At 36.3% G+C, this 27,255-nt stretch overlaps 1 protein-coding gene across 1 annotated transcript in view; it reads right to left on the bottom strand.

Moving 5' to 3' along the window:
* Positions 1-6,228: 6,228 nt before the first annotated feature.
* The window catches only part of LOC118849921 (ankyrin repeat domain-containing protein 26-like), an 85,140-nt gene continuing 64,113 nt past the window's right edge, over positions 6,229-27,255 (bottom strand). The window contains exons 26-27 of the mRNA XM_036759022.1: positions 7,796-7,841; positions 6,229-6,458 (exon numbers count right to left, since the gene is read on the bottom strand). Of these exons, the coding sequence (XP_036614917.1) occupies positions 6,430-6,458; positions 7,796-7,841 (75 nt within the window). The 3' untranslated portion in view covers positions 6,229-6,429. The remainder of the gene's footprint in view (positions 6,459-7,795; positions 7,842-27,255) is intronic.

The raw sequence follows: 27,255 nt of genomic DNA, 5'->3' as shown, positions 1-27,255 counted from the left end.
CTAATGCGTTAGCTACCTGGATGCCCATGTGGAAAAATCAAAATTGAGAAATTCATGGCAAACACGTCTGGGGCAAAGCATTTTGGCAAGATATATGGGACATGTCTTTGGTTACTAATTTGTCAATTTTTCATGTAGATGCTCACATGGCCCTCACCACACCAGAACATGAGTACAATGCACATACTGATTGGCTAGCAAGCATTGCTACTCAACATATTGTTCCTACTCTGACACCAACTGATGATCCAGTACTAGCAAAATGGGTCCATCAAACAGCTGACCATTTAGGGGTGTGGATCACACACCAAGGGGCACAAGATCAAAGTATTAGCATCTCTCATTCATTGTTAAAAAAAAGTAGCAGAGGAATATTATATGTGTCAATTGCCAAAGGAACAGACTGTAACTAGGGAGATAGTAAGGAGAAAAGTTCCAGCCCAAATTTGTCAGATTATATTGGAGTCCTGCTCCAAGACAAAGGATTCAAATTTATATGTATTTGTGTTGTCACCTATTCAGATATATTAGAGGTTGTCCTTACAATAATGTGACCCAGAAAAAATACCTATAAAACTCTAGATATCATAAATCTATATTATGGAACCCCAATGAGTATTCAAAGTGACAAATGGTTACCCAACCAATAGAACTAAGATGGCCTCTATTCCCTCCCATGACCATTACCAATTTGAATATTAATAATTTTAAGAGAATTAGACTTGGGCAAGCATAAGCTAATGACATTAAGAATGCATGTGTCAAACAACAAATCAGAAATAATCAATTTTATCAAAAGAATGATAATAATAAGACAACACATCAAAACTTATGGGATGTAGCCAAAGCAGTTCTTAGGGGAAATTTTATATCTCTACATGCTTACAATGAATAAAATAGAGAAAGAGGAGATCAGTGAATTGGGCATGCAACTGAAAAAGCTAGGAAAAAGAACAAATTGAAAATCCCCAATTAAATGCCAAATTAGAAATTCTGAAAATCAAAGGAGGGATTAATAAAACCAAAGTAACAAAACCATTGAATGAATAAATAAAACTAAGAGCTGGTTTTATGAAAAGACTGATAGAATAGATAAAACTTTGCTATTTTGATTTAAAAAAGAAAGAAGAAAACCCTCTTACCAGTATGAAAAATGAAAAGGGTGAATTCACAACCAATAAATAGGAAATTAAAGCATTAATTAGGAGCAATTTTGCCCAACTGTATGCTAATAAATCTGACAATTTTAGTGAAATGGATGAATACTGACAAAAATACAAATTGCCCAGATTAATAGAAGAGGAAATAGAATACTTAAATAATCCCATTTTAGAAAAATTGAACTCCCTAAGAAAATATCTCCAGGGCCAGATGGATTTGCAAGTGAATTGTACAAAACATTTAAAGAACAATTAATTCCAATACCATATATACTATTTGGAAAAATAGGTGAAGATGGAGTCCTAACAAATTCCTTTGACACAAATATGGTGCTGATACCTAAACCAGGAAAATCCAAAACAGAGAAAGAAAATGATTGACCATTTTCTCTAATAATACTGATGCAAAAATTTAGATGATATGTTAACAAAGAGAATAAGGAGGGAAGGGAGGGAGAAAAAATTTAGAACTCAAAATTTTACAAAAATGAATGTTGAAAACTATCTTTACTTGTATTCAGAAAAAATACTACTAAGAAAAAAAGAAAACATTAAAACACTATTTGAAGGTAAATTACTACTGGATATTATATAAAAGAATTAAGACTTAAACAACTAAAATGCCTGCATTATGTTCATTTCAACAAATTTCAAACTGTCCTAATGACTCATGTAGGTGCTGAAAGATTCCACTTTTTATTTTATTGCTAATCCTATTCTTTTTTTGAGCAATAAAATATTAGAAACATAAAGCTTAGGGTAGAAGGGATCTCAGAGGATATCTAGCCCAACTTCACTATTTTAGAGATGAGAAAAATGCAGCTGAAGAATGTCAAGTGACTTGTCTACATTCATACAAGGAGTATGTGGGATGGGACATGAACCCAGTTTCTCTGACTTTAATCTATGTTCTTTCCACTAGAGTGTCCCTGCTTCTCTTAAAGTATTAAGTATAATAGAATATTTTCCAGCTGCTGGGCATATAGCACTCTATCTTCAGCCTTAATGTAAAGGTACTATGAAACTAGTATCCATGTAGATCCCAATTCCAGGTTACAAGCTGAAGGCTCAGATTTGATAGCAGCTTTTAGATTCTTTTCTTGGACTTATTTTGTTGTGGTGAGAAGCAATTCAAAGATTCCTCAAAAAGCAAATAAGGAATACTACTTTCTTCATCACATAATACAGAAGAGGTCTGGTATGAGGGTGATAGGACTGAAAAATGTTTTATATCTATGTCTTATTTCATTGGAAAATAACTTAATTGAAAAATTAGAGTTACTATTGGCTAAAAGATAGGACCACAACATCACTTTTAGGTCTGAAAAATAGATTGTCTTATTCTATGTAACATGAAAAATTTACTAAAATCTCATTGGTTTAGAAGGGAAAAAGTCACAAATATGAGGACTGAATGGAAAGTAAAATGACTTTTTTTTAAAGTCTATGTCAGGCTAGAGTCTGCTTTATTGTAAATTATGTCTCTTTAGCTTGCATTGATTATTATTTTGAGTAGGTTAGACATATTTTCAATTCCTCAGCAGTGAAGTGAGGTGTTATTTATGATGTAAGGGTTTTACAAATTGTGAATTAAAGTTTTGCATGCGCCTATGGAGACAAGTCATAGAAGTGTTTGAATTGATAAGATGCACAAAGGGGGATTTGTTTGCCATTCCATAGACTAGTATTTATATGGTATAAAATATTTTATGAGGGAAGTGGACAACAGATGATTCATGAATACCACTGTTGTTGACTGGTCATATTATTCATGATCTAAATAAAAAATACTTCAAATCAATCATTAAAAAATGAATTAGCACAGAAACATAGTATTTTAGAAGAGATAGAATTTCAGAGGGCATTCCAAACCCCTGACTTATTTGCAAATAGAAACAAAAGGACACTGAGATTCAAAAGATTAAGGAACTAGTTAGTGGCAGAGCCAGGAGTAGACCACATGGTTCTAAATCCTGCTTACTGTATCTATCTATACTACAGCACTCTGTCATTTGAGAAGAATATCTTTTACTTGTTGGCATTTTTCATTCATGGGTCATGGTATTACCCATGATGACTTGTGCAATTAAATTAAATACACAATTAAATTTATGGTTGCACAAAAAGTAAATTGAATATCCATCTTCGGAGAGCAGGAAAAAAGAAGAATTTTAGACTCAAATGATTTGGGATAATATATGGCTTTTCTACCACAACCCTGAATTAAAATATCAAAGTAACCAGAAGCAATAACTAGGGAGTGCTCAACCCCAAAACATAATAATTTGTCAAAGTACCAGAAACCTCATAAATTTAGTTTTTTTGACAAAGAAATTGGAGTTATTCACAATTAATGTGTACAAAAGAATGAAAAAAAATAATGGCAAGAAAGCAAGATGTTCCAGGGAAGTGAAAAGGACTACCAGGCCCCAGGACCAGCCCTCTAACACACTCATTCTTCATGGTAAGAGTATGGTTCCCTTTGACAATATGATTTACATGAAAATTTGTATGCAAAGGGTTCACTATTAATTAAACTGAAGAAAAAAATGTTCTCACTTTTTATTGCTCTAAGCTTCACCCCAAAACAATGAAGGTTTGAGGTTTATGGCAACAGCTCACTGACTCCTCAAGTTCAAAAGAAGTGAGAGATCACCAATTTCAAGTCTAATGATGAGTTAAGTGATGCTGTACTGTTACACTTACCTATCAAATAACGACTTTTATCAATTTGTTGATGAACACAAAACAAGGTGGAACAAATAAATATCTTATGGTGAAGAATGAGTATTTGAAGGAAAGCATATATATTTTAGAATAGCAAATCATTAAAATTAATTTTTCTTCTTATTCCTATCCCTAGTTCTTTTAACCTCTTAAAATTCTAACATTAGTACATTTATTCATACACTATAATTTTGGCTTGTATAGAAAATGTTATTTGTGACTATATATTTCATAAAGTCAGTGTCTACATTCAGATATCTGCCTTGAAAATATTTATGAATATTTCTATCATGAATAAACCATACTCTTTAATTGTCCTTATATTTAATTCAGTATTCTAGACTACAAAACTTTTTCTCAATCAATAAACTTCATAGACATTCCATCTTCAATGAGATTCCTGAATATAGTTATTTTTATTAAAATTTGATTAGGGATTTAAAAAAATTTTATCTTTAAAAATTTTATATGTAGTTTACATGACAAAAATGCTATTTATTGAGGAATAGCACTTCACTTTTTTAGTTTTAAATGCCAACAATTTCATGTATGTAGCTAGTGATATACTATTTTGCAAATGAAGAAAATGAGGAAAAGTGAGGTTCACTTATTAGATGACTAGCTTTAGGAAATTAAAATATTTTATTGGAAAAGGACATTTTTTACTTAAAATTAAATACTTTTCCTTCTGCCATTATGATTTCTCATTTCTTCTAAGGAAGGGTTTACATAGCTCATCTCTTTCTTATATATAGTGTGATACACAGTAGTTAAAAGTGCATGAGGAAACTTTCTTTTAGCTCTATTAGCATGAGCAAGTCATCTAAGCTTTCTACTCCTCAATTTCATCACCATTCAAATAGACATAAACAGAATACCTACACTACTTTCCTCACAAGGTCATGGGTAAATTCATTTGAAAAAAAAAATCTCCTAAATGTGGGATGAATTCAGCTTTATCCATGGAAAACTCTGATGTTTACAACTGTTTTCAGATCTTTGCCCTTGAAAGGCAATGAGGCCTATAGAGGTCTGTGAAAAGGACAATGAACAGGCTCTGAGGGAGAACCCTTCACATGGATGAAAGAGAAAACATTTCAAATAGCAGTTCAGGTGAAGCCAGAGCTCTGAAAGTAACCAAATTCTAGGGCTAGTTCAGTGAAAAATGCTTTAATAATGATTGTCCAAAGGTTGAGGTAAACATGAGACGGAGTTTTCTATTAAGAGGAATCCAATAGCAAGCCATTTGTACAATGAATAATCACCTCCAAATCACTTTACATCTGTGGGTTTTCATATATGTTCCCTGTTTAAGGTGAATTAGAACTGCACATAGCGTCATAGTCCTGTTATCCTACTGCCAGAGAGGCACCTGAGCTGCAGGAGGGTGTCTACATTGGGTCCAACACTAACATGGGCCAAGCTCCTGACAGTGGGAGCCATCAGGCTGCTTCTGGCAGCTAAGTCAGGTCATGCAGTGGAAAGAGAGCTGGGCCTAGGGTCATGAAGACTTGAGTTCAAATCCAGCCTCATTGTCATACAGCCAGTAAATAATTGATGTAGGATTCAGACTTCTTCCTGAATCACCAGTTTCCATGGCTCTACTATCAACTTGCCTCTCCCTCCTCAAGTTGTTTTTTTTTCTTTTTGTGTTCCATCTTGGATTATTTTCTGTGCTGTCTCTGAAGACTTCTCTAGCCAAAATGTAAGTAAAGGTGTTCCCTCTCTCCCTCTTTACCTTCATCCTGAGTGGAGGGATCAGCCAGTATTTATAGCACATGTAACTGATGAGCGCCAACAGCAAGAAGATAAATATAGCAACTACTCTGTAGGGGAGAACCTGTTCCTTTGACTATACCTCCTGGGTACCAAAGGGAGCCAGTTTCCCATGCCTTTTAGTCATATACGGGTTCCCTGAAATCCTTCCTTTAATCCAATTCAGCTGCACCCTCTCCTTCCTCCCTAGCCTCTGTGGATGTTAGCAGTCAGCAGTAGGCACTCATAGGTGTTAGCACAGTCTTCTCCAGAAAACACAAAATTGAATAAAAAAATCTGAAAGTAAGCTCCTCCTCATCTTAAAAGACTCAAAAATCTCAATTGTTTTAACAGCGAGGTATCAATAATTAGCAAACCTGCCTATCTTATTACATATTTTATTAAATAAAAACAGTATCATCTTCAAAGGTAGATAACTAAATTATTACAGTAAATTTAGTGGTTTCTAGAGCAACTAGCAACAATGAATAATTTGGGGGAAGTATTCCAAATGTAAAGAAATAAAATTTTTAATAAAGAACTATACAAATATATTTACAAATATAGTACACATTAAAACTTATGACACACATTTTCTAATACATTAGATTTTTTTCACATTTATATATTTAATGGAAACCATTACATATTATGTAAACATAGTTCATTTCACAAATGAACATTATTTCTTCTTTTAAAGCATGTAGTTTTTCTGGATCCTGATTTAGCTTTGGTATTCTTGAGGATTCATTAGTAGATGCTAATTATTAGTTAGATAAGTAGTCCTTCAAGATCTAGATTCAAGTTTAGCAGTAGCTGGGGAAAAAAGGAAAAATAAAAAAATAATTTACCTTATTTATAGATACACACATACACACACAAACACACACACATATGTATACGTGTAATTTTTTAATTTCTCTTAGGACTCATGATTCATCATGTTAAAGAATTCTGGGTTTAAGAATCATGAAAATAGTCATTGGTCCAACTCAGTCTTAAGTGTTTCCTGAGCACTTTGAAATTAAGTGACTTGCCCATGGTCTCATGGGGAGTATTTATCATAAGGAGGACTTGAACTCAAGTTTTCCTTGAAGTTACCTGCCATATGGGCTTGTTTTGAAGCTCAAATTAGATAATGTATGCATAATGCTTTGAAAAATTGTGCTATATAAATGTCAGTCACTATTATTACACTTAAAATGTATGCTGATTTTGGAGCAACTCATCAAATTGTTCATATATTTCTTTTACACCCTCTGCAGCAGGAGTTGGTATATAAGCTACATATAATTATGTTCACGGTGATCTGTTATGTTCATGTTGAGCTCTATTTCCTATTTAATTATGTTTATTTTTGCCTTTGGGCTCACAATGAAACCAACCATGACAATTATTTTATTTGCCTATTTGAGGAAAATGTAAAGCACACTTGCATTTAACTACAACTTCTATTTTTTGGATAAATTTATAACAAAGGTATCAATATGAACATTATTTTCTTCTTTCAGTACTGTTCGTCACTGGAAAAAGACTGTAAATTAAGATTCTAAGAGTTAAAGTGATATTTGTATATCAGTTTTGAATTGTGGGATTCGTAGTGTCTTCTTCCCCCTTTCCCATCACTCTCCTGAAATCACTGTGGAATCAGTCTTAAACAGAATTAAACAGAATAGAATCTCAGACTTGGATATGATTTCAATGGCTATCTAGTCTACACAATCCTTGAACAGCAATCTTCTTGACTGCATCCTCCCCCCACCCAAAGTGGTTGACTAGCTTCATATCTGAAGATCAGAAGGAGCTACACATGAATGAGGACCAATTATCCTTCTGTTTCACGGGATGTTGTGGCCAAAGACTTCATTACCTACTGACCAGACTTTTGGACCTTAGCCTCTCTGTAAGTGGCCAGGTTTGTCTTCTGGAAACAGACACGGACTGTCTCTGGGCTTGTGCTATCTTTCTAGCTTATTAGAATGAACCTGCTAGACGTTACTTTTCACTGGCATAGAAGAATCCATGGTTACTTCAAAGTGATGAAGAGGAGAGAGGTGGCACTGAAACTGCACCTTTGTGGGAGTTTTCCAGCATGTTTGAAAATCAGGTATAGCATCAAATTCCATTTTATTTGTGAACCATTTGGGACATACCTTCATCAAGTTCCCTGCTTATACTTTCTTCCAACTCCTGCTGCATCTGAAATACCATTAAAATATTATTCAGAACAATGAAGTAAGCAAGGAATAAGGAACTTGAGATAATAAACAGAACTCAAAAAAATCTTTTTAAAAATTGCAGACATCCAAAGATATTATTAATAAACTTAGACATTAGTGTAGTTTTACTTTAGTCACTGAATATAAAATATATTTGTCCAATAAAATAATACTATTATGAACATAGTTAAGAGCTTTTAACAATTAATTATATACAAAGAGACATGAACTTTGTTAGCATAGTAGTCCTGTCTCGGGTTTTGAATCTAGTTTTATTCTACTCTCAGCAAATCTTACCCTTTTTATATCCATTATTATCAAAATAACATTTTTCTTATATACTTTGAAACAATTAATTTCAAATACTAATATACTAGTTCATTAAGTTATAGACAATCTAAACACAAATGATCATTAACATATAGTGAGCAAAACAGAAAACTAAATGCCTGGAAATGATGAAACACAATACAAAAATTTCAAGGATGGGAAGAGAATATTAAATGAAAACAGCTCCAATATTTTCTGTTACAACTGAAATATTTCCTAATCCAGACAGAAACTGATTTCATTTGATTTTGTAAATCAATGCTTTGTGGTTATGTAGATCTCAGTAAAAAAAAAAAAGCTAAGAAAAATTCAGCTTCCAACTTTCAATTCCTATTACCACTTCATAGAAGTGGGAAGAGGAAACGAAATGGGAGAGCACTCTCAATAATGATTAAAGTAGTAGTTTTCTTTTCAGAAGACAAATGAAATGGTTAGAATAGTATATATTGATAGGCTGTAAATATTGCAACATACACATAAAGCCTGTGGGGAAAGCATCACCAAAACACAGTATCCTTATATATAACATTACTATTTGAATTTACACTCAAGACATTCCTCACCAAATTTGGAAGAGTAAATGCACAAAAGAGAACCTGGCATAGAACTGTGCAAATTGTCTGTTATTGTTCCTGATGATGACACTGGCAACTTCTTTTGTCCTGGCCATAAATTTGGAGGTAGGAGAGGTGTAAAGTTTGGAACTATGTCCCAGGTTTTGAGTTAGCTCTTTCTTAAACATTTCTTTGATAGCATCATTACTAGAAGAGGTCTTAGGTAATGAAAAACTTGACATTGGACAAAACCTTTACCTAAAAGATTTTAAATGGTACTTTATAATAAAGATATGCTTTGAAAAGAAATGAAAATGGAAATATTTTATAAGGAAAAACAAACGTTCAATATCATTTACAAAAAGCTCTTTTCATATGTTTAACATATATGTAAAGATATCTCTATGCCTCTCTATATATGAAATATATGGACCCACATTTATATGTGTGATATGTAAAGGGGTGTGATCAGGGGGAGCCTAGATAACTTGACATGGTTAAAAGATAAGGCTTCTGTTTTGGATTTGAAGATATTCCTAATATATATGGCATGAACTTGCCCAATGAAACCATGTTTAGCATTTTGGTCATATCTTCTTAGTAGGGCATGGTATTTGCTTTAGGTGACCAATGACACCATACTGAAGAATCCCAATATGTCTGCTCCCTTTTAAAGGCCAAATTCAGGGGCATGGCTCAGATGCATACCAGCCAGATCTCAACCAATCATCAATGTGGAATCAAGAGGCCACTAAGTAGCCAAGAAAAGGCCATTCCTTACTTTCCATATATGAGCAATATCCCAAATATGGTGTCAGTGGGCATATTCACAGTCTCTTTGGGGGCATAGCTTCAAAATCAGCACAAAAGTCTTATTCTAACTCTATTAGGCAAATAAGGCTCTTTCTTCTGGTGATCTTTCTCTCTCCATCTCTGTCTTTGTCTGTGTATACATATGTGTAATATATATATATATATATACATACATACATACATACATACATATATATATATATACACACACATACATATATATTCATGTACATATGTATGTATGTGTGTTCAGAAGCATTTGGTGTACAGAGAGTGAGATTTGAACCCAGGTCTTCCTGCCTGCAAATCTAGTAATAAATCTAGTAATAATATATTTTTTTCCACTTATATATGCATATATACCTGTATGTATTATATATTTACAATTCTAGACATTATGACGGTTTAATTAGAAAAAGACTTCAATTAAAGAAATTTGTGATAATTGTAGTTTTTTATTGTTTAATATTAGAAGTATAATGATAAGACTCCAATATGAGGTCACTTAAGCTAAGTGGTCCTAAGGCTCTTAGATTATATAGGCAAATACAGTCAGTACTTCAATATGTACTTCAATATTCTTCTGACCCTGGGTCAACAGTTAGTGCTCACAGGTTCTGACTGGAAAATACTCCTGGCAAGGTGCAGAAAACTGAATTACTCCTTTCTTTTGTTGCCTCAGATAGTCAACTCAGACCTTCTCCTAATATCTGGTCCTAACAAAGAAATCCCCACTCCCACCCGAGCCTCACTCAAGCCTGGTATCAGTGTAACCCCAAGAACATCACCACATCTGGGTCTTATTTAGGAATGCCTCCTCCCACATTTACCACTGATCGTCTCTTCTCCACCAAGAGCAATTTTTAGGGTCTCTAACATCCCTCCTTGAGCCCTAGCTCTGACATCTCCCTCCATTGCGATCTCGGTGAGTTTCTTACTCCTTTGGGGACAAATCTCTGTCTCCCTCTATTGCCATAGAAGGTATTTGTGTGTGTGCTTTGTTTCCGCAGGCTAGCTGTGCTGCACAGTAATAAAGGTCCTGTTTATATCAGCTTCCTGACTCCCAATTTCCTGCAAAGAGTCAAACCCAGGTCTTCATTGTAACCTAAGCCATGACGCCAAATAAAGCAAAACTTCACCACATATAAACTGTTTGCAGATATTGTAAAAGAAATATTTTTTGAAAAGAAACAGACATGGTTTCAAAAGTCTGTAAATAAAAAAAGGTTTTCTTTCATTACTGCAAACACAATAAAGTGACTTTGCAACTTGATAGCTGTATAACCTCGGGCAAGCCTAATCAATGAGTCACACTTTTCTCATGTGTCACATGGGAATGATACTTACACTAATACCTTACAGGGCATTAAAAGGATAACACAAAATTATATATGTCAAATATGTTGCTAACTATAAAGCACTATGTACAAAAACTCTTGATTTCTGTAGACTTCCAAAGACAATTCACATGACTTCAGTTTTAGACATGAGAAGTTATCATATCGACAATCTAACCATTCTAAATCTATTACGATATTCCTTAATAAGACTGGCAGTATGCAAGGGTAGAGTAGATCATAACCCATGTGTCTTATTTTGAGAAAGTTTCTTATTCCAGGAAAGGTTTCCTCTTCCCAAATAGTTTCCATACTAGACTTTCATGGATGTCTGAAATTCTGTTTCAGATTCATTCCTATCGATTATGGTAAACATACATAACCCAGGAGGGAGGAATATATTAAATCAGCAGAAGCCTTGAACACTTAACATAAATTAGATTATTAAATACTTTACAGTATGAAAGGGCTGAGAGCATCTCTCTTGTGGACATGAGATGATACATAGCAGTTAATCCTAATAGGAGAAGCAATGTGATTTGGTGGAAAGAACACTGGACTTGGAGTCAGGAGAGTCCTGGTTTAAAGGGTACATCTGACCCTTCTTCCTCTCAAGTGGTTTTGGCTCTTCTTGCTCACAGTCTCTGTGAACCTATAGCTGTTTCTGATCTATATTTCTTCTAGTTAACAATCCAGAAATAGTCATGAGAAAGTCACTTAGCCCTTCTCACCCTCAGTCTCATTTGTTAAAAAGTATAATAATAGCACACTACAGGATGGATGTGAGGATCAAATAAGAGGACATATGTAAAGCATTTTGTAAACTTTAAATTGCTATATAATTGTCAGCTACAAATAACAGCACTGTCATTGGCATTATTATTAGAATAAAGACAAAGGTCCAGGCAGGCATGTGTAGGGTATCTAACAGCGCAGTTGTGAGGGGCTAGCACCAGCATGATGGTCCCTGGGTGTTCAGGGAAATGGGAGCATGCAAGGAAGGAGAAAGTGTAACAAAGGGAGATAGGAAAGTACCAATTACAAACCAATTTGGCATAGGCTAGCCCTGTCTATTCGGGAGGTTAGAACATAGTCTACGTCTAAAATTCTGCGACTTTTTGATTTGAATCTATCAGTTACTAGGAAAGTGATTGTTGTCATTCTTCTTCTTAGCACATATTCTGAAGATTGGAGGGCTTTGGTTGTTTGTGATTAAATATTTTGAAAAACTGAATTTCTGAAAAACATGGTTATCATTGACAAATTTTCTGGAAACTATTACCTCTCTGAAAGTTTTATAAGACGTTAGTTCTATAAATTAACATGAAACATGGGAGAATAGGCTCCATCAGTGACTCTTTTCTAATCTCTCTAGGACTATCATTTGACAATTCATGTAATTATCACTACATAGGGTTTTCTGAAGATCATTTGAAAATGTAAAATGTTCTTAGCTCTTAAAGAGATCTACTGGGGGTGGAGGCAAGATGATGGAGTGAAAGGAGGGACACAGCTGAGCTCACTCATAAATTGTTTCAGACACTGCTAAAAAAAACTGAATCTGAACAAATCTGAGAGTAGTATAATCCACTAGGAGACAAGAGTGTGGTAGCGTTCCAGCCCAGGAGAATCCAGAACGTCGATGGGAAGGATCTGTTGCACCAGGCTGGGAGAGCACTGAGCCTGCAGGACAAGACCTGACCACAGTGGAGCGGGAGCAGATCCAGCCATCTGAATTACTGGCAGCAGTGGCAATTACCAAAGCTCTCAGCTCAGGACTTTGTTGGAGTTGAGTGAGAGAAGCACAGGGCCTGAGGCAGCGGCAACAACTACTCCTGGGGCTATCAGCCCACAGACTAAATGTTTGAAACTCATCTACTTGAACTTCTGGGACCCATGATGGTGGAGTAAACTGTAAATGCTCTCATCCCTCCCTTGCTGATCTTGAAAAACCCAGAGAATATTGCCACAGGAAAAATCCTAGAATAGTGGAGCCAGAAGTAAGGGTACAGCAGTCTTTCAGCTCAGGAATCTAGGGAGATGGGTCCTTCTTGCTGTGGTAGAAGAGGACCAGTGCAGATCAGGAGGCATCCCAATAAGCCATGCCTCAGCCCACCACCAGGAGTTCTTGAGGCCCAGTGGGGTGGAGCCAGCAAGCAGCAACACCAGGACCCCAGGCATGAGTTTGCACAGCCAGGGGAACTGGCAGACACTAGTGTAGATGATGGCCGAGGCTACCCACGTTATAGCTCAGCCGTAGGGGAAGAGGAGACTTCCAGTAGCCAGACAACCCTTCCCCCACACCTCAAGCTGTGAGCTTCAGTGTGATTCTGGGGAAACTCAGAAAGACTTCGCCTGGCCTTGATCCTTGGCACACACCAGCCAGCTCCAGCTCAGCACCAGGTGAGCTGCAGCAGTATATAGCTTCTGGCTGACAAAGCCAGAGGCCACAGCACACAAAACCAGTAACCAGGCCCCCAGTTCCCAGTACAAGAAGCTTAGGATAGAACCCCCTGTGCCCCAGAAGGGGAGATTTCTTTAAATGCCAGGAAAAAGGCAACCACAATGAAGAAGCAATGTAGAAAAGCAAAGCTCATAGAATCTTACTATGGAGACTGGGAAGATCAAAATATGAATTCAGAAGAGGACAGCATTGACACTATATCCACATGTGAAACCTCAAAAGGGACTATGAACTGGTCTCAAGCCCAAAAAGCATTCCTGGAAGAGCTCAAGGTGGATTTTAAAAGCCAAATTAGAGAGATAAAAGAAAAATTGACCAATTCTTTTAAAAATACAATAGACCAAATGGAAGAAGAATTCACTGATGAGTACAAATCCTTAAAAAGTAAAACGGATAAGGAGGCACAAAAGCTAGCAGGAGAAAATAACTCCTTGAAAAGTAAAATTGGCCAAATGGAAATAGAGGTGCAGAGGCTAACTGAAGAAAACAATTTGTTAAAAATTAGAATTGGGCAAGTGGAAACTAATGACTCTATGAGGCATCAAGAATCAAACAAAATCAAAAGAATGAAAAAATTGAAGAAAATGTAAAATATCTTATTAGAAAAACAACTGACCTGGAAAATAGACCCAGGAGAGATAATCTAAGAATTATTGATCTACCAGAAAGCCATGATGAAAAAAAGAAGAGCCTCAAAATCATCACAGAAAACTCTTCAGAGGTCCTAGAACCAGTGGGTAAAATAGTCATTGAAAGAATCCACTGATCACCACATTTGAAAACTCCAAGGAATATTGTAGCCAAATTCCAGAAATACCAGGTCAAGGAGAAAATATGGAAGCAGCCAGAAAGAAGCAATTCAAATATCATGGAACTACAGTCAGGATCACAGAGGGCCTTGCAGCTTTTACGTTAAAAGATAGGAGGGATTTGACTATGACATTCTGAAAGGCCAAGGAGCTTGGACTACAAGCAAGGATCAACAATCCAGCAAAATTGAGCATAATCTTTCAGACAAGGAGATGGACATAAAATGAAATAAGGGAATTCTGGACCTTCTTGATGAAAAGGCCAGAGCTCAATGGAAAATTTGATCTTCAAATACAAGACTCAAGAGAGGCATAAAAAGGTAAATGGGAAAAAAAAAGAACTTTGTTCTTCAACAAGGGCAAATTGTTTACATGCCTATATGGGAGGATGATATTTGTTAATCTAGAGAATGGAACAGTTATTATAATATCTAAAAGGGATATACATAGACGTAGGGTGTGGGCATAAATTAACTAATAAGATGATAAAAATGCTAATTAGGGGATGTAAAGGGATTGTAATGAGGGAAGATGCAAAGAGGAGGCAGAAAAGGGTAAATTACATCACATGAAGAGGCACAAAAAATATTAAAGCAGAGGGAAAGGAGGGAGGGAGAAGAGCAGTTTTGAGCTTTACTCTCACTGGATTTGGTTCAAGGAGAGAATAACATGCTCTGTTAAGTATAGAAAGCAAACTTGCCATACAGGCAGTAGGAGAGGAAAGAGGAAAGAAAAGGGGGGTTGTTAAGAGGGAGAGAAGAAGTGGTAAGGGAAAAGGGTAAGATAAGGGACGGGGTTGATAGGGAGGGAAAGTTGAGGGAGGCAGTGGTCAAAAGCAAAACTCTTTTGAGGAGGGGAGACGGAGAAGGGAGAAATAAAAGCATAAAAATGGTGGGGGGAATTGGATGGAGAGAAGGCAACAAATAATAATCATAACTGTGAATGGGATGAATTATCCCATAAAATGGAAAAAAAAAATCTCTAGGGCCAGCTGGATTTCCAAGTGAATTCTATGAAACATTTAAAGAACAATTAATTCCAATACTTTATAGACTATGTGGGAAAACAGTCAAAGAAGGAATCCTACCAAATTCTTTTCATGACACAAATATGGTTCTAATACCTAAACCAGGAAGAGTCAAAACAGAGAAAGAAAATTATAGACCAATTTTCCTAACAAATATAGATGCAAAATTTTTAAATAAAATATTAGCAAAAAAGATTACAGCAACTTATCATGAGAATAATACACTATGACCATGTAGGATTTATTCCAGGAATGCAAAGCTGGTTCAATATTAGGAAAACTATCAGCATAATTGATCACATCAACAACAAAACTAGCAAGAACCATATGATTATCTCAATAAATGCAGAAATAGCTTTTAACAAAATAAAACACCCATTCTTATTAAAAACACTAGAAAGCATAGGAATAAATGGAGTCTTCCTTAAAATTATAAATAGCAGAGGGAGAGAAAAAAATGGGTGGAGGGAGTGAAGCCAGGATAGTGGCTGGAAAGTAGGGACTTGCCTAAAGCTCTCCCCCAGGACCCTCCAAACACCTATAAAAATGGCTCTGAACAAATTCCAGAACTGCGGAACCCAAGAAATAGCAGAGGGAAGCAACGCTCCAGTCTATGACAACCTGGATGGTCGCTGAGTAAGGTCTATCGCACCGTGCTGGGAGCAGAGCACAGCAGAGCCCAGCATGGGCCGTGCCCAGACCAACCAGACCAGGAGCCAGGTGGAACAGGCCACAGCACCTTGAATCAGTGAGCTGTAGCAGTTACCAGACTTCTCAACGCACAAACACCAAAGACGACAGAGAAGGTTAGTAGGAAAAAAACTGCCGGGACAGAGTGAAAGGAGGTCACGGTTGGCCACAGGCCCGGGGGCAGTGGATGTGGTGCAGCTCTGAGGCTGCTTCCAGAGCTACAGCTGCATTTGCTTCTGGCCCCAGGTACACCTGGTGGGAGGAATTAAGTGGCAGATTGGAGCAGGAGTGCAGAGCTTGCTTAGATCTGAGTCACGATCCAGGTTGGTGATTCTTGGGGGAGGAGGACACCTGGTGTGACAGAGCTTGCTGTGTAGAAATAGCTCTGAAAACAACAGCGCAGGCCCTCAAGCTTGGGACAAAGTACTGTCTACTCTTCAAGCAGTCATACCCTGATGAAAAGATCAAAGGTCAAGGAGTTGGCTGGGAACATACACAGGCAGCAAAAACAGACTCAGATTCAGACTCAGACTTTGGAATCTTTCTTTGGTGACAAAGAAAACCAAAACATACAGCCAGAAGAAGTCAACAAAGTCAAAGAGCCTACATCAAAAGCCTCCAACAAAAACATGAACTGGTCTCAGGCCATGGAAGAGCTCAAAAAGGATTTGGAAAAGCAAGTTAGAGAAGTAGAGGAAAAATTGGGACGAGAAATGACAGTGATGTGAGAAAACCATGAAAAACAAGTCAATGACTTGCTAAAGGAGACACAAAAAAATACTGAAGAAAATAACACCTTAAAAAATACACTAACTCAAATGTCAAAAGAACTCCAAAAAGCCAGTGAGGAGAAGAAGGCCTTGAAAGGCAGAATTAACCAAATAGAAAAGGAGGTCCAACAGACCACTGAAGAAAATACTTCTTTAAAAATTAGATTGGAGCAAGTGGAAGCTAGTCACTTTATGAGAAATCAAGATATTATAAAACAGAACCAAAGGACTGAAAAAATGGAAGACAATGTGAAATATCTCATTGGAAAAACCACTGACCTGCAAAATAGATCTGGGAGAGAGAATTTAAAAATTATTGGACTACCTGAAAACTGTGATCAAAAAAAGAGCCTAGATATCTATCATCTTTCAAGAAATTATCAAGGAGAACTGCCCTGATATTCTAGAGTCAGAGAGTAGAATAGAAATTGAAAGAATCCAACGATCACCTCCTGAAAGTGATCCCCAAAAGAAAACCCTAGGAATATTGTCGACAAATTCCAGAGCTCCCAGGTCAAGGAGAAAATATTGCAAGCAGCCAGAAGGAAACAATTTGAGTACTGTGGAAACACAATCAGAATAACACAAGATCTAGCAGCTTTTACATTAAGGGATCAAAGGGCCTGGAATATGATATTCTGGGAGTCAATAAAGCTAGGATTAAAACCAAGAATCACCTACCCAGCAAAACTGAGTATCATGGTCCAAGGCAAAATATGGATTTTCAATAAAATAGAGGACTTTCAAGCTTTCTCAGTGAAAAGACCAGAGCTGAACAGAAAATCTGATTTTCAAACACAAGAATCAAGAGAAGCATGAAAAGGTAAACAAGAAAGAGAAATCATAAGGGACTTACTAAAGTTGAACTGTTTTGTTTATTTGGTTACATTCCTACATGGAAAGATGATGTGTATAATTCATGAGACCTCAGTATTAGAGTAGCTTAAGGGAATATACATATATATGTATATATATATAGATATAGATATAGAAATATATATAGATATATAGATAGATATAGATATAGATGTGTGTATGTGTCTATGTCTGTGTGTGCGTGTGTGTGTGTATAGACAGAGGGCACAGGGTGAATTGAATATGAAGGAACGATATCTAAAAAAATAAAATCAAACTAAGGGATGAGAGGAATATGTTGAGAGAGGGAGAAAGGGAGAGATAGTATGGGGTAAATTATCTCACATAAAAGTGGCAAGAAAAACAGCTCGTTGGAAGGGAAGAGGGGGCAGGTGAGGGGGAATGAATGAATCTTGCTCTCATCGGATTTGACCTGAGGAGGGAATACCACACACACTCAGTTGGGTATCTTACCTCATAGGAAAGAAAGAGAAAGGAGAAAAAAAAGGGGGGACGATAGAAGGGAGGGCAGCTAGGGGGAGGAGGTAATCAAAAGCAAACACTTTTGAAAAGCAACAGGGTCAAGGGAAATTGAATAAAGGGGGATAGGATAGGAAGCAGCAAAATATAGTTAGTCTTTCACAACATGAGTATTGTGGAAAGGTTTTCATAATGATACACATGTGGCCTATGTTGAATTGCTTGCCTCCTTAGGGAAGGTGGGTGGGGAGGGAAGAGGGGAAAGAATTTGGAACTCAAAGTTTTAAAAGCAGATGTTCAAAACAATTTTTTTGCATGCAGCTAGGAAATAAGATATACAGGCAATGGGGCATAAAAATCTATCTTGCCCTACAAGAAAGTAAGGGAAAAGGGGAAGGTGGGGAGTGGGGTGACAGAAAGGAAGGCTGACTGGGGAATGGGGCAATCAGAATATATGCCATCTTGGAGTGGGGGGAGGGCAGAAATGGGGAGAAAATTTATAATTCAAACTCTTGTGGAAACCAATGCTGAAAACTTAAAATATTAAATAAATAAATAATAATAATAACAAAAAAATTTTAAGTACCATCTACCTAAAACCATCAGCAAGCATTATATATAATGGAGATAAGCTGGATGCATTTTAGATAAGGTTGGGGGAGGGGGGAAAGATGTCCATCATCACCCCTATTATTTAATTTGGCACTGGAAATGTTAGCTTTAGCAATAAAAGAAGAAAAAGAAATTGATGGAATTAAAATAGGCAAAGAAAAAACTAAGTTGTCACTCTTTGCAGATAATAAGAAGGTATACTTAGAGAATCCTAAAGAATCAAGTAAAAAACTATTTGAAATAATAAATAACTTTAGCAAAATTTCAGGATATAAAATAAGCCTACATTAATCCTTGGCATTCCTATACATTACTAACAAAGCCCAACAGGAAGACGTAGAAAAAGAAATATCATTTAAAGTTACTGTAGACACTAAAACATTTGGGAGTCTACCTGCCAAGACAAATGCAGGACCTTTATGAACACAATTACAAAACACTGTTCATACAAATAAAGTCGGATCTAAATAAATGGAAAAACATCAGTTGCTCATGGTTAGGCAGAGATAATATAGTAAAAATGACAATTTTACCTAAATTAAATTACTTATGTAGTGCCATACCAATCAAACTACAAAAAATATTTCATAGAGATAGAAAAAATAATAACACAATTCATCTGCAAGAAGAAAAGGTCCAAATTAGCAAGGAAATTCATGAAAAGAAATGCTAGAGAAGGTGGCCTAGCCATACCAGATCTTAAAATGTATTATAAAGCAGCTATCATCCAAACTACTTGGTACTGACTAAAAAATAGAGTGGTGGATCAGTGGAATAGGTCAGGTACCAAGACACAGTAGTCAATGACAATAGTAATCTACTGTTTAATAAACTCAAAGACTCCAGCTTCTGAGATAAGAACTCAGTTATTTCACAAAACTTCTGGGAAAACTAGAAAATAGTATGGCAGAAACTGGGTATAGGCCAATATCTTATACTGTATACCAAAATAAAGTCAAAATGAGTTTACAATTTAGATATAAAGGCTGATACTATAAGTAATTTGGGGGAGCAAGGAATAGTTTACCTGTCAGATTTATGGAGAAGGGAAGAATTTATGACCAAACAAGAGAAAGAGAGCATTTTGAAATGCAAAATGGACAGTTTTGATTACATTAAATTGAAAAGGTTTTGTATAAACAAAGCCAATGCAACAAAGATTAGGAGAGAAACAGGAAAGAGGCAAAGAATTTTGCAAGCAGTGTCTCTGATAAAGGCCTCTTTCTAAAATATACAGGGAACTGAGTCAAATTTGTATGGTCAAAGGATTAGAACAGGCAGTTTTCAGAGGAAGAAATCAAAGGCATCTATAGTCATATGAAAAAATGCTCTTAATCACTACTGATTAGAGAAATGTAAATCAAAACAACTCTTAGGTACCACATCTCACCTGTCAGACTGGCTAATATGACAAAACAGGCAAATCATAAATGCTGGAGAAGATGTGGGAAAATTGGAACACTATTGCATTGTTGGTGGAGTTGTGAACTGATACAACCATTCTGAAGAGCAATTTGGAATTTTCCCCAAAAGACTCGAAAAATGTGCATACTCTTTAACCCAGCAATACGACATCTAGGGCTGTATCTCAAAGAGATCATACAAAGGTGAAAGGATCCATATGTACAAAAATATTTATAGCAGCTCTTTTTGAGGTGGCAAAGAATTGGAAACTGATGGGATACCCATCAATTGGGGAATGGCTAAATAAGTTGTGGTATATGAAAGTAATGGAATACTATTGTGCTCTAAGAAATGATGAGCAGATGGACTTCATAATAACCTGGAAAGACTTATATGCACTGATGCTGAGTGAGGAAAGCAGAACCAAGAGAACAATGGACATACAAACACATTGTATTTGAGATGACTAACTCTGATATACTTGGCTCTTCTCAGCAATGCAAGGTTCTAAGACAATTCCAAAAGACTCATGATTGAAAAAGCTATCCACATACAGAGAGAGAATTATGGAGTCTGAATGCATATTGAAGCAAACTATTTGCTCTCTCTCTTTTTTTTTGTTTGTTTGTTTGTTTTGTTATGTTTTATTTCTTCTTTCTCGTGGTTCATTCCATTGGTTATAATTCTTCTTTACCACTTGAGTATTATGAAAATATGTTTAATGTGAAGGTATATGTAGAACCCATATCAGATTACTTGCAGTCTTGGGTGGGGAGGGGAGGGAGAAGGAGGGGGAGAAAATTTGGAACTTAAAAACTTGTGGAACTGAATATTGTAGACTAAAAATAAGTTTAAAAGAAAAAAAAAGATCTACAAAGTAGTTATAAAAATAGATATGAAATTATTATTTGTTTTAAAGGCATTTGATACCCACGTCCCTCAAAAATTCAGTAACAAATTTATCCAGCATCAGCATATAGTAACAGAGCTGGAAAGGAACTTTAAAGGTCAGCTAGTCATACTCTCTCATTTTACAGACGAGAAAACTGAGACCAAAGTAAATCAATGAATCAACAAGAATTTATAAGTGCCTACTGTCTGCCTGTCTTTTTCTGGCTTATTGTACATTACTTCCTTTCATACACTCTTAAATTCCAAGCAAATTCGCCTATCTCTGTTACTTATAAAAGATATTCTATCTCCTGTCTCCAGGCTTTTACAAATGCTTTCTCCCAGGCCAGGAATGTAATCCCATCTTACCTGGGTCCCTCAGAATCCCCAGTGTCCTCAGAAGGCTCAGCTAAGTGTATATAAGTATTATTTTGATTGTCCTAGTTGCTAGGCCCCTCCCTGTATAAACAAATTCCTTTGTAGGTCCTGGTACAGGCTTCTTATTTACTTAGATTTACTTAAGTAAGTGGTTTTGTTTGTTTTTAGCCACAATGGAGTGCAAGCTCTTTCATTGTAGGGGTTGTTTTGTCCTTTTTTTCTCCCCAGTGCAAGTACAATGCCTGGTATAGAGTAGGTACTTATTAAATGTTTGTTTAATCAATGAGTGCCAAGTGCATAGGGGCCCCTTGTCAGTACATTGACCACTGACAGGTGATAACAGACTCTTAGGCTAACCTATGAAGCAAAGAAAAATTTTACACAGCTTTTAGTTCTCCTGAATGGCACCCCTTCTCCAAAAAAAGGGGGAGGGGATGGTGCCAAGAATAAATCATAGTTTTAGTTATTTCACAAACATTAACTTAATCGCTGGTAATATAAATGTCCAATGATCAATAAAGTGCCATGCTATGGGAAGAACTTAATAATATCTATATTGATGTGACTAAATTAAATGAACAGACAAAACAAAGTTGTGGTTAAACTGAAGGACAGCTTAGAAGGATGGATCACAGTTGGTTTCAGTATGTGCCCAAAGGCAACAAGAACCACTGTTCCACATGATATTTGGCCATCTCATAATGCAATGTTTATAGCATATAAAAAGCCCAACATGAAGATAATTGTAGCCTCTGTGTCGAAATCTATTGAAGAGAGCAAAGTAGAGACAATCTCTGAGAAACATAGGGTTTCTTAACCAAGTCAAAAGTTATTTTGATGCTTACTCAGTGACTTCAAAACAAAGATCAAACAAGGGAGGATTCCAGAAAGTATGCTGGAAAATACAACCCATGTTTGGGAAATGAAAGAGGACAAAGGCTTTTAAGATTACTTACAATCTATGTCTGTCAGTGTGTCCTTCCTGAATATTTGCTTCCTGAAGAGTTAGAAAGTAAATACCAAAGTAACCCCCAAAACAACAAAAAACAAAAACAACAAAAAAACCCACATACGAGAAATGAAATTGGTTATTAAAAGACAGGAACTGATTGTTTACTGCTTTGGGAGTAATATTAGAATCAGCTGAGTGAAGTCTGAACATTGACTAGTTTTTAAAAAGTGATAAAATAAACATATAGTCATAAATGACATAAATTATCACATAAGTGACCAAAGTGGTCCAAGCCACAAATAGAGAGCCAACAAGAACACTGAGAAATGTTGACTACACACCTTTTCATGGATCTAGCTGGAGAGAAGAGAAGGGAGAAACAGATTGTTGATCAAGGAGCTGAAGAAGTAAGAACACATTTATAGATCTTACACCAAAAGATTCAGTGAAACAATAGAAAAGCTGTGAAGGTGAGGTGACTCCCAAAGGAAAAGAGTGAATATAATGCCTGTGTCTGTACAGGTAAAATTAAATCGTCAACTCAGAGTTGATGAGGAGACTTTCAGATGGAATACTTTCCTGAAAACTGTAAAACAATCATTTGTTAAAATGAACATTTTAATTAAATGCTTCATAGGGAAAACATATTAAATAACATTCATTTTTCTTTGTCATATCGATATCACCCAGATGCTTACAAGATATAGACCCATAAAGCTTTATCCTTTCATCTTTATTAATTGACTGGTTAATTCATTCAATATATACGTTTTTGAGGGCACTTTAGCAGTGTCTTTAAAAAAATCTAAACATCTTCTGAACTCAATGTTGACTATATTACATTTATTGTATCAGTGCTGGGAGGTCCCTAGAAATGGGCATGTTTTATAAAGTGAGAGAAAGATGCCATATATTATACAATCTTTTAGGGTTATAACCCTAGTTTAAGAAAACCTTTATACAAATATGAAATAACTAAATTAGGAGATCATTATTCATATTATATGAGGTTGCTTTGCAAAAGAATTCTCTAGGATACTCTAAAAAAAGAGGGTTTATTTATAGGTGTATGGTTTTTTTTTGAGTTTATACATGTGTTTATTTTAAGAAATTCTGAAAAAGAAACAGAAAGAAGAATCACATAAAGACTGTATTTTAAGTGTTAAGATGCTATTACCATGGGAAAATAAACCAGAGGAGATTAAACCTCTTTTTAAGCACTGGTTGGTGAGAAAATAGTGTTCAATTTAAATAATCTTCTATGAATGCCACTTGTCAAGATTACATGCATTTTGTAAAGCCAGGTATGACTATATCTGAGAAGTTAACAGACTGGTACATATGATAGTCGTGGATCTAAAAAAAATTAGTTTTACTTACAGGAGCCAAGATGGCGAAGTAAGCAGTAGACTGCTGTCCCTCTCCCATTCTCATCCCTAAACACCCATAACATAACACCAAAGAACAGATCCTACATCAGGGGAGCCAGCAGAAAGAACTTTGATCTGGGAGACTTAGGGGATTGGCAAAATAGGTCTGTATCACTCAGGTAAAAGGGGAGCACAGTTCAGGACAGGAGGTTTCCCAGCAAGCCTATGGAAAGCTCCACTTTAGCATACCAGCAGGAGATCCTGAGTCCCAGAGCTGTGCAGTAGGCAAACACCAACATCAGGACCCAATATATGCTTTAGCACAGCCAGGGAAATTCCAGCAAGATTCCAGCTCAGAGAACCACCTCGGGAGGAAGGTGTCTTCAAGCAGCGAGACCTCCCTGAACTTCAGCTCAGCTGTGGGCAGGCAGGTGACCTTCAACAGTGTGGCCTGCACCCCCCCCCCCCTGCCCACCATGTGTCAGTGCAGCCCACAAGAAACACACACACACACAAAAACCCACCTTGCCTCAGCATGCGCCAGATACCATGACTAGGATTCCAGCTCAGCACCAGTTAAACTACCAGACCCCTACAGCCTTCAGTGGTCAGCACCTAAGGCCACAGGACACAAAGCTAGTGTCCAGACCCCTAAACCCTAACAAAAGAAGTTTGGGACAGTGCCCCCTATACTCTAGCAGGAGAACTCAACTTTAAAAGCCAGGAAACAGGCAAACAAAATGAAAAAGAAGCAAAAAAAGAACCTTGAACATAGAGAGCTTATATGGTCACAGGAAAGATCAAAATACAAACTCTGAAGAGGAAAACACTGTCAATATACCTACATCTGAAACCCCAAAGGGGAATATGAATTGGTGTCAAGCCCAAAAAGCATTCTTGGAAGAGCTCAAGAAGGATTTTTAAAGTAAGATAAGAGAGGTAGAAGAAAAATTGGCAACAGAAATGAGAGGTATGCAAGACAGTCAATAGCTTGGAAAAGGAAGGACAAAAATTAACAACTCCTTAAAAAGTAAAATTGGCCAAATGGAAAAGGAGGTACAAAATCTAAATGAAGAAAGTAATTTCTTAAAAATTAGAATTGGGCAAGTGTAAGCTAATGATTCTATAAGACATCAAGAATCAGTCAAACAAAATCAAAAGAATGAAAAAATAGAAGAAAATGCAAAGTACCTCACTGTAAAAACAACTGACTTGGAAAACAGATCCAGGAGAGACAATTTAAGAATTATTGGAGTACTTGAAAGCTATGATTAAAAAAAATGCTAGATAGCATTTTTCAAGAAATAATTTAGGAAAACTGCTCTGAAGCCCTAGAACTAGAGGGCAAAATAGTCATTGAAAGAATCCACCAATCACCTTCTGAAAGAGATCCCAAAATTAAAACTACAAGGAATATTGTAGCCGAATTCCAGAATTATCAGGTCAAAGAGAAAATACTGTAAGCATCCTGAGAGAAACAATTTAAGTATCGTGGAACCACAGTCAGGTTTACTCAAGACTTAGCAGCTTCCATATTGAAGGCATAGACCAACCTCTTATACCATATACCAAGATAAAGTAAAAACAGGTACATGATTTAAAGGCTGATACTATAAGCAAATTGGGAGAACAAAAAATAGTTTACCTGTCAGACCTATGGAGAACAGAAGAATTTATGACCAAACAAAGATAAATAAAATTATGAAATGCAAAATGGATAATTTTGATTACATTAAACTAAAAAGTTTTGGCACAAAGCTAGTGCAACCAAGATTAGAAAGGGAGCAGAGAGCTGGGAAACAATTTTTAAAGCCAGTGTTTCTGATAAAGTTCTCATTTCTCAAATACATAGAGAACTGAGTCAAATCTCTAAGAATACAAGTCATTCCCCAATTGATAAATGGTCCAAGGATATGAAAAGGCAGTTTTCAGAGAAGAAATTAAAGCTATATATAGTCATATGAAAAAAATGCTCTAAATCACTATTGTTAGAGAAATGCAAATTAACACAACTCTGAGGTACTACATGATACCTATGAGTTTGGCCAACACAACAAAACAAGAAAATGATAAATGTTGGAGAAGATGTAGGAAAATTGGAACACCAACACATTGTTGGTGAAGTTGTGAACTGATACAACCATGCTGGAGAGCAATTTGGAACTATGCCCAAACAGCTATAAAACTGTACATGCCCTTTGACTCAGCTAGGTCTTGTTGCAACAATTTGGCTAGCAGCTGCTGTGGGGGTGAAAGACCAACACAAACCCCAAAACAAGAATGCTGCCAGCACAGGTTCTTTTGATCTGCTTTACTAAGGAAAGTGATGTTAAGGGGTTAACAATCTTACTTTAATCCAACCTATACATATATCATTTACTTAGTTCAGGGGAAAAAGCCAGCACCCTGATCTTCAGAGCAAATACAAACAAATTACAAACATCAACAGATAGACCTTGTCTGATTCAAATCTCAATGCATAGTTACCAGGGTTTAACAAAGTCCCAAATCCTGGTTTATAAGCTGGAGGGCTCTTAACTACAGCTGCCCAGAATCTCCACATCAACACACCTCCAAGAGTGAGAGCCCCAAGGGAGAACGCCAACCTCTGGGTTTATATATCTTGTTCAGGGTCAAAGGTGAGTCACACATGGGACTCACCCAGGTGACCTAAAAGTGTCACAAAAATGCTACTTAAACCCATATGGTCTAAAAGCCTCTGATGCCACAAACATGTCACTCAAACCCACATCAACTAGGCTTTCCCTTGAGGCAAGGAGGTCATCAAGAACTCCTAATTTAATCAAGGAAACAAAGGCTAAACTCTTCCAGGGCACTTGACTGAATAAGTGCTAAAAACCCTCCATAATTACCAATACAGGTCTATATCCCCAAGATCATAAAAATAGGAGGAAAAGGGCTCATATGTACAAAAATATTTATAGCAGCTCTTTTTGTGGTGGCCCAGAATTGGAAATTGAGGGGATGCCCATCAACTGGGAAATGGTTGAACAAGTTGTGGTATATGAATGTAATAGAATATTATTGTTCCATAAGAAACGGTGAGCAGATCGATTTCATAAAAATCTGGCAAGACTTTTATGAACTGATGTTGAGAACATTGAATAGAGCTACAGCAACATTGTGTGAAGGCCCTCTTTGTTAGACTTAGTTCTTCTGAGCAATGCAATGATCTAAGACAATTCCAAAAGACTCATGATGGATAATGCTATCCACATCCAGAAAAAGAAATATGGAGTCTGAATGCTGATAAAAGCATACTATTTTCTCTTCTTTTTTGTTCTTTCTCATGGTTTTCCCCTTTTGTTCTGATTCTTCTTTTTTAACCTGACCAATGTGGAAATATGTTTAATATGATTGATTATACATGTACAGCCTATATCAGAATGCATGCTGTCTTGGGGAGGGGCAAGGGGGGAAAAGTTAGAACTGAAAATCTTATAAAAGTGAATGTTGTAAACTAAAAATGAAACAAAATTTAAAAAATGCTTATCATCCGTTAAAAGGACCAACTTCATTTTAATAGACCACAAATATCACTATGACAGATTCAAAAATACTTAAAGAAATTTCACTAAGATGAATATTTTACATTAAATCTTTGACATAAAGGAAGAAAAAAATTCTAAATGACTAA

Source organism: Trichosurus vulpecula, chromosome 5 (assembly GCF_011100635.1).
Source record: "Trichosurus vulpecula isolate mTriVul1 chromosome 5, mTriVul1.pri, whole genome shotgun sequence".
NCBI lineage: Eukaryota > Metazoa > Chordata > Mammalia > Diprotodontia > Phalangeridae > Trichosurus > Trichosurus vulpecula.
Note: the sequence above shows the minus strand (reverse complement) of the source record. Positions and strands in the feature narration are given on the sequence as shown.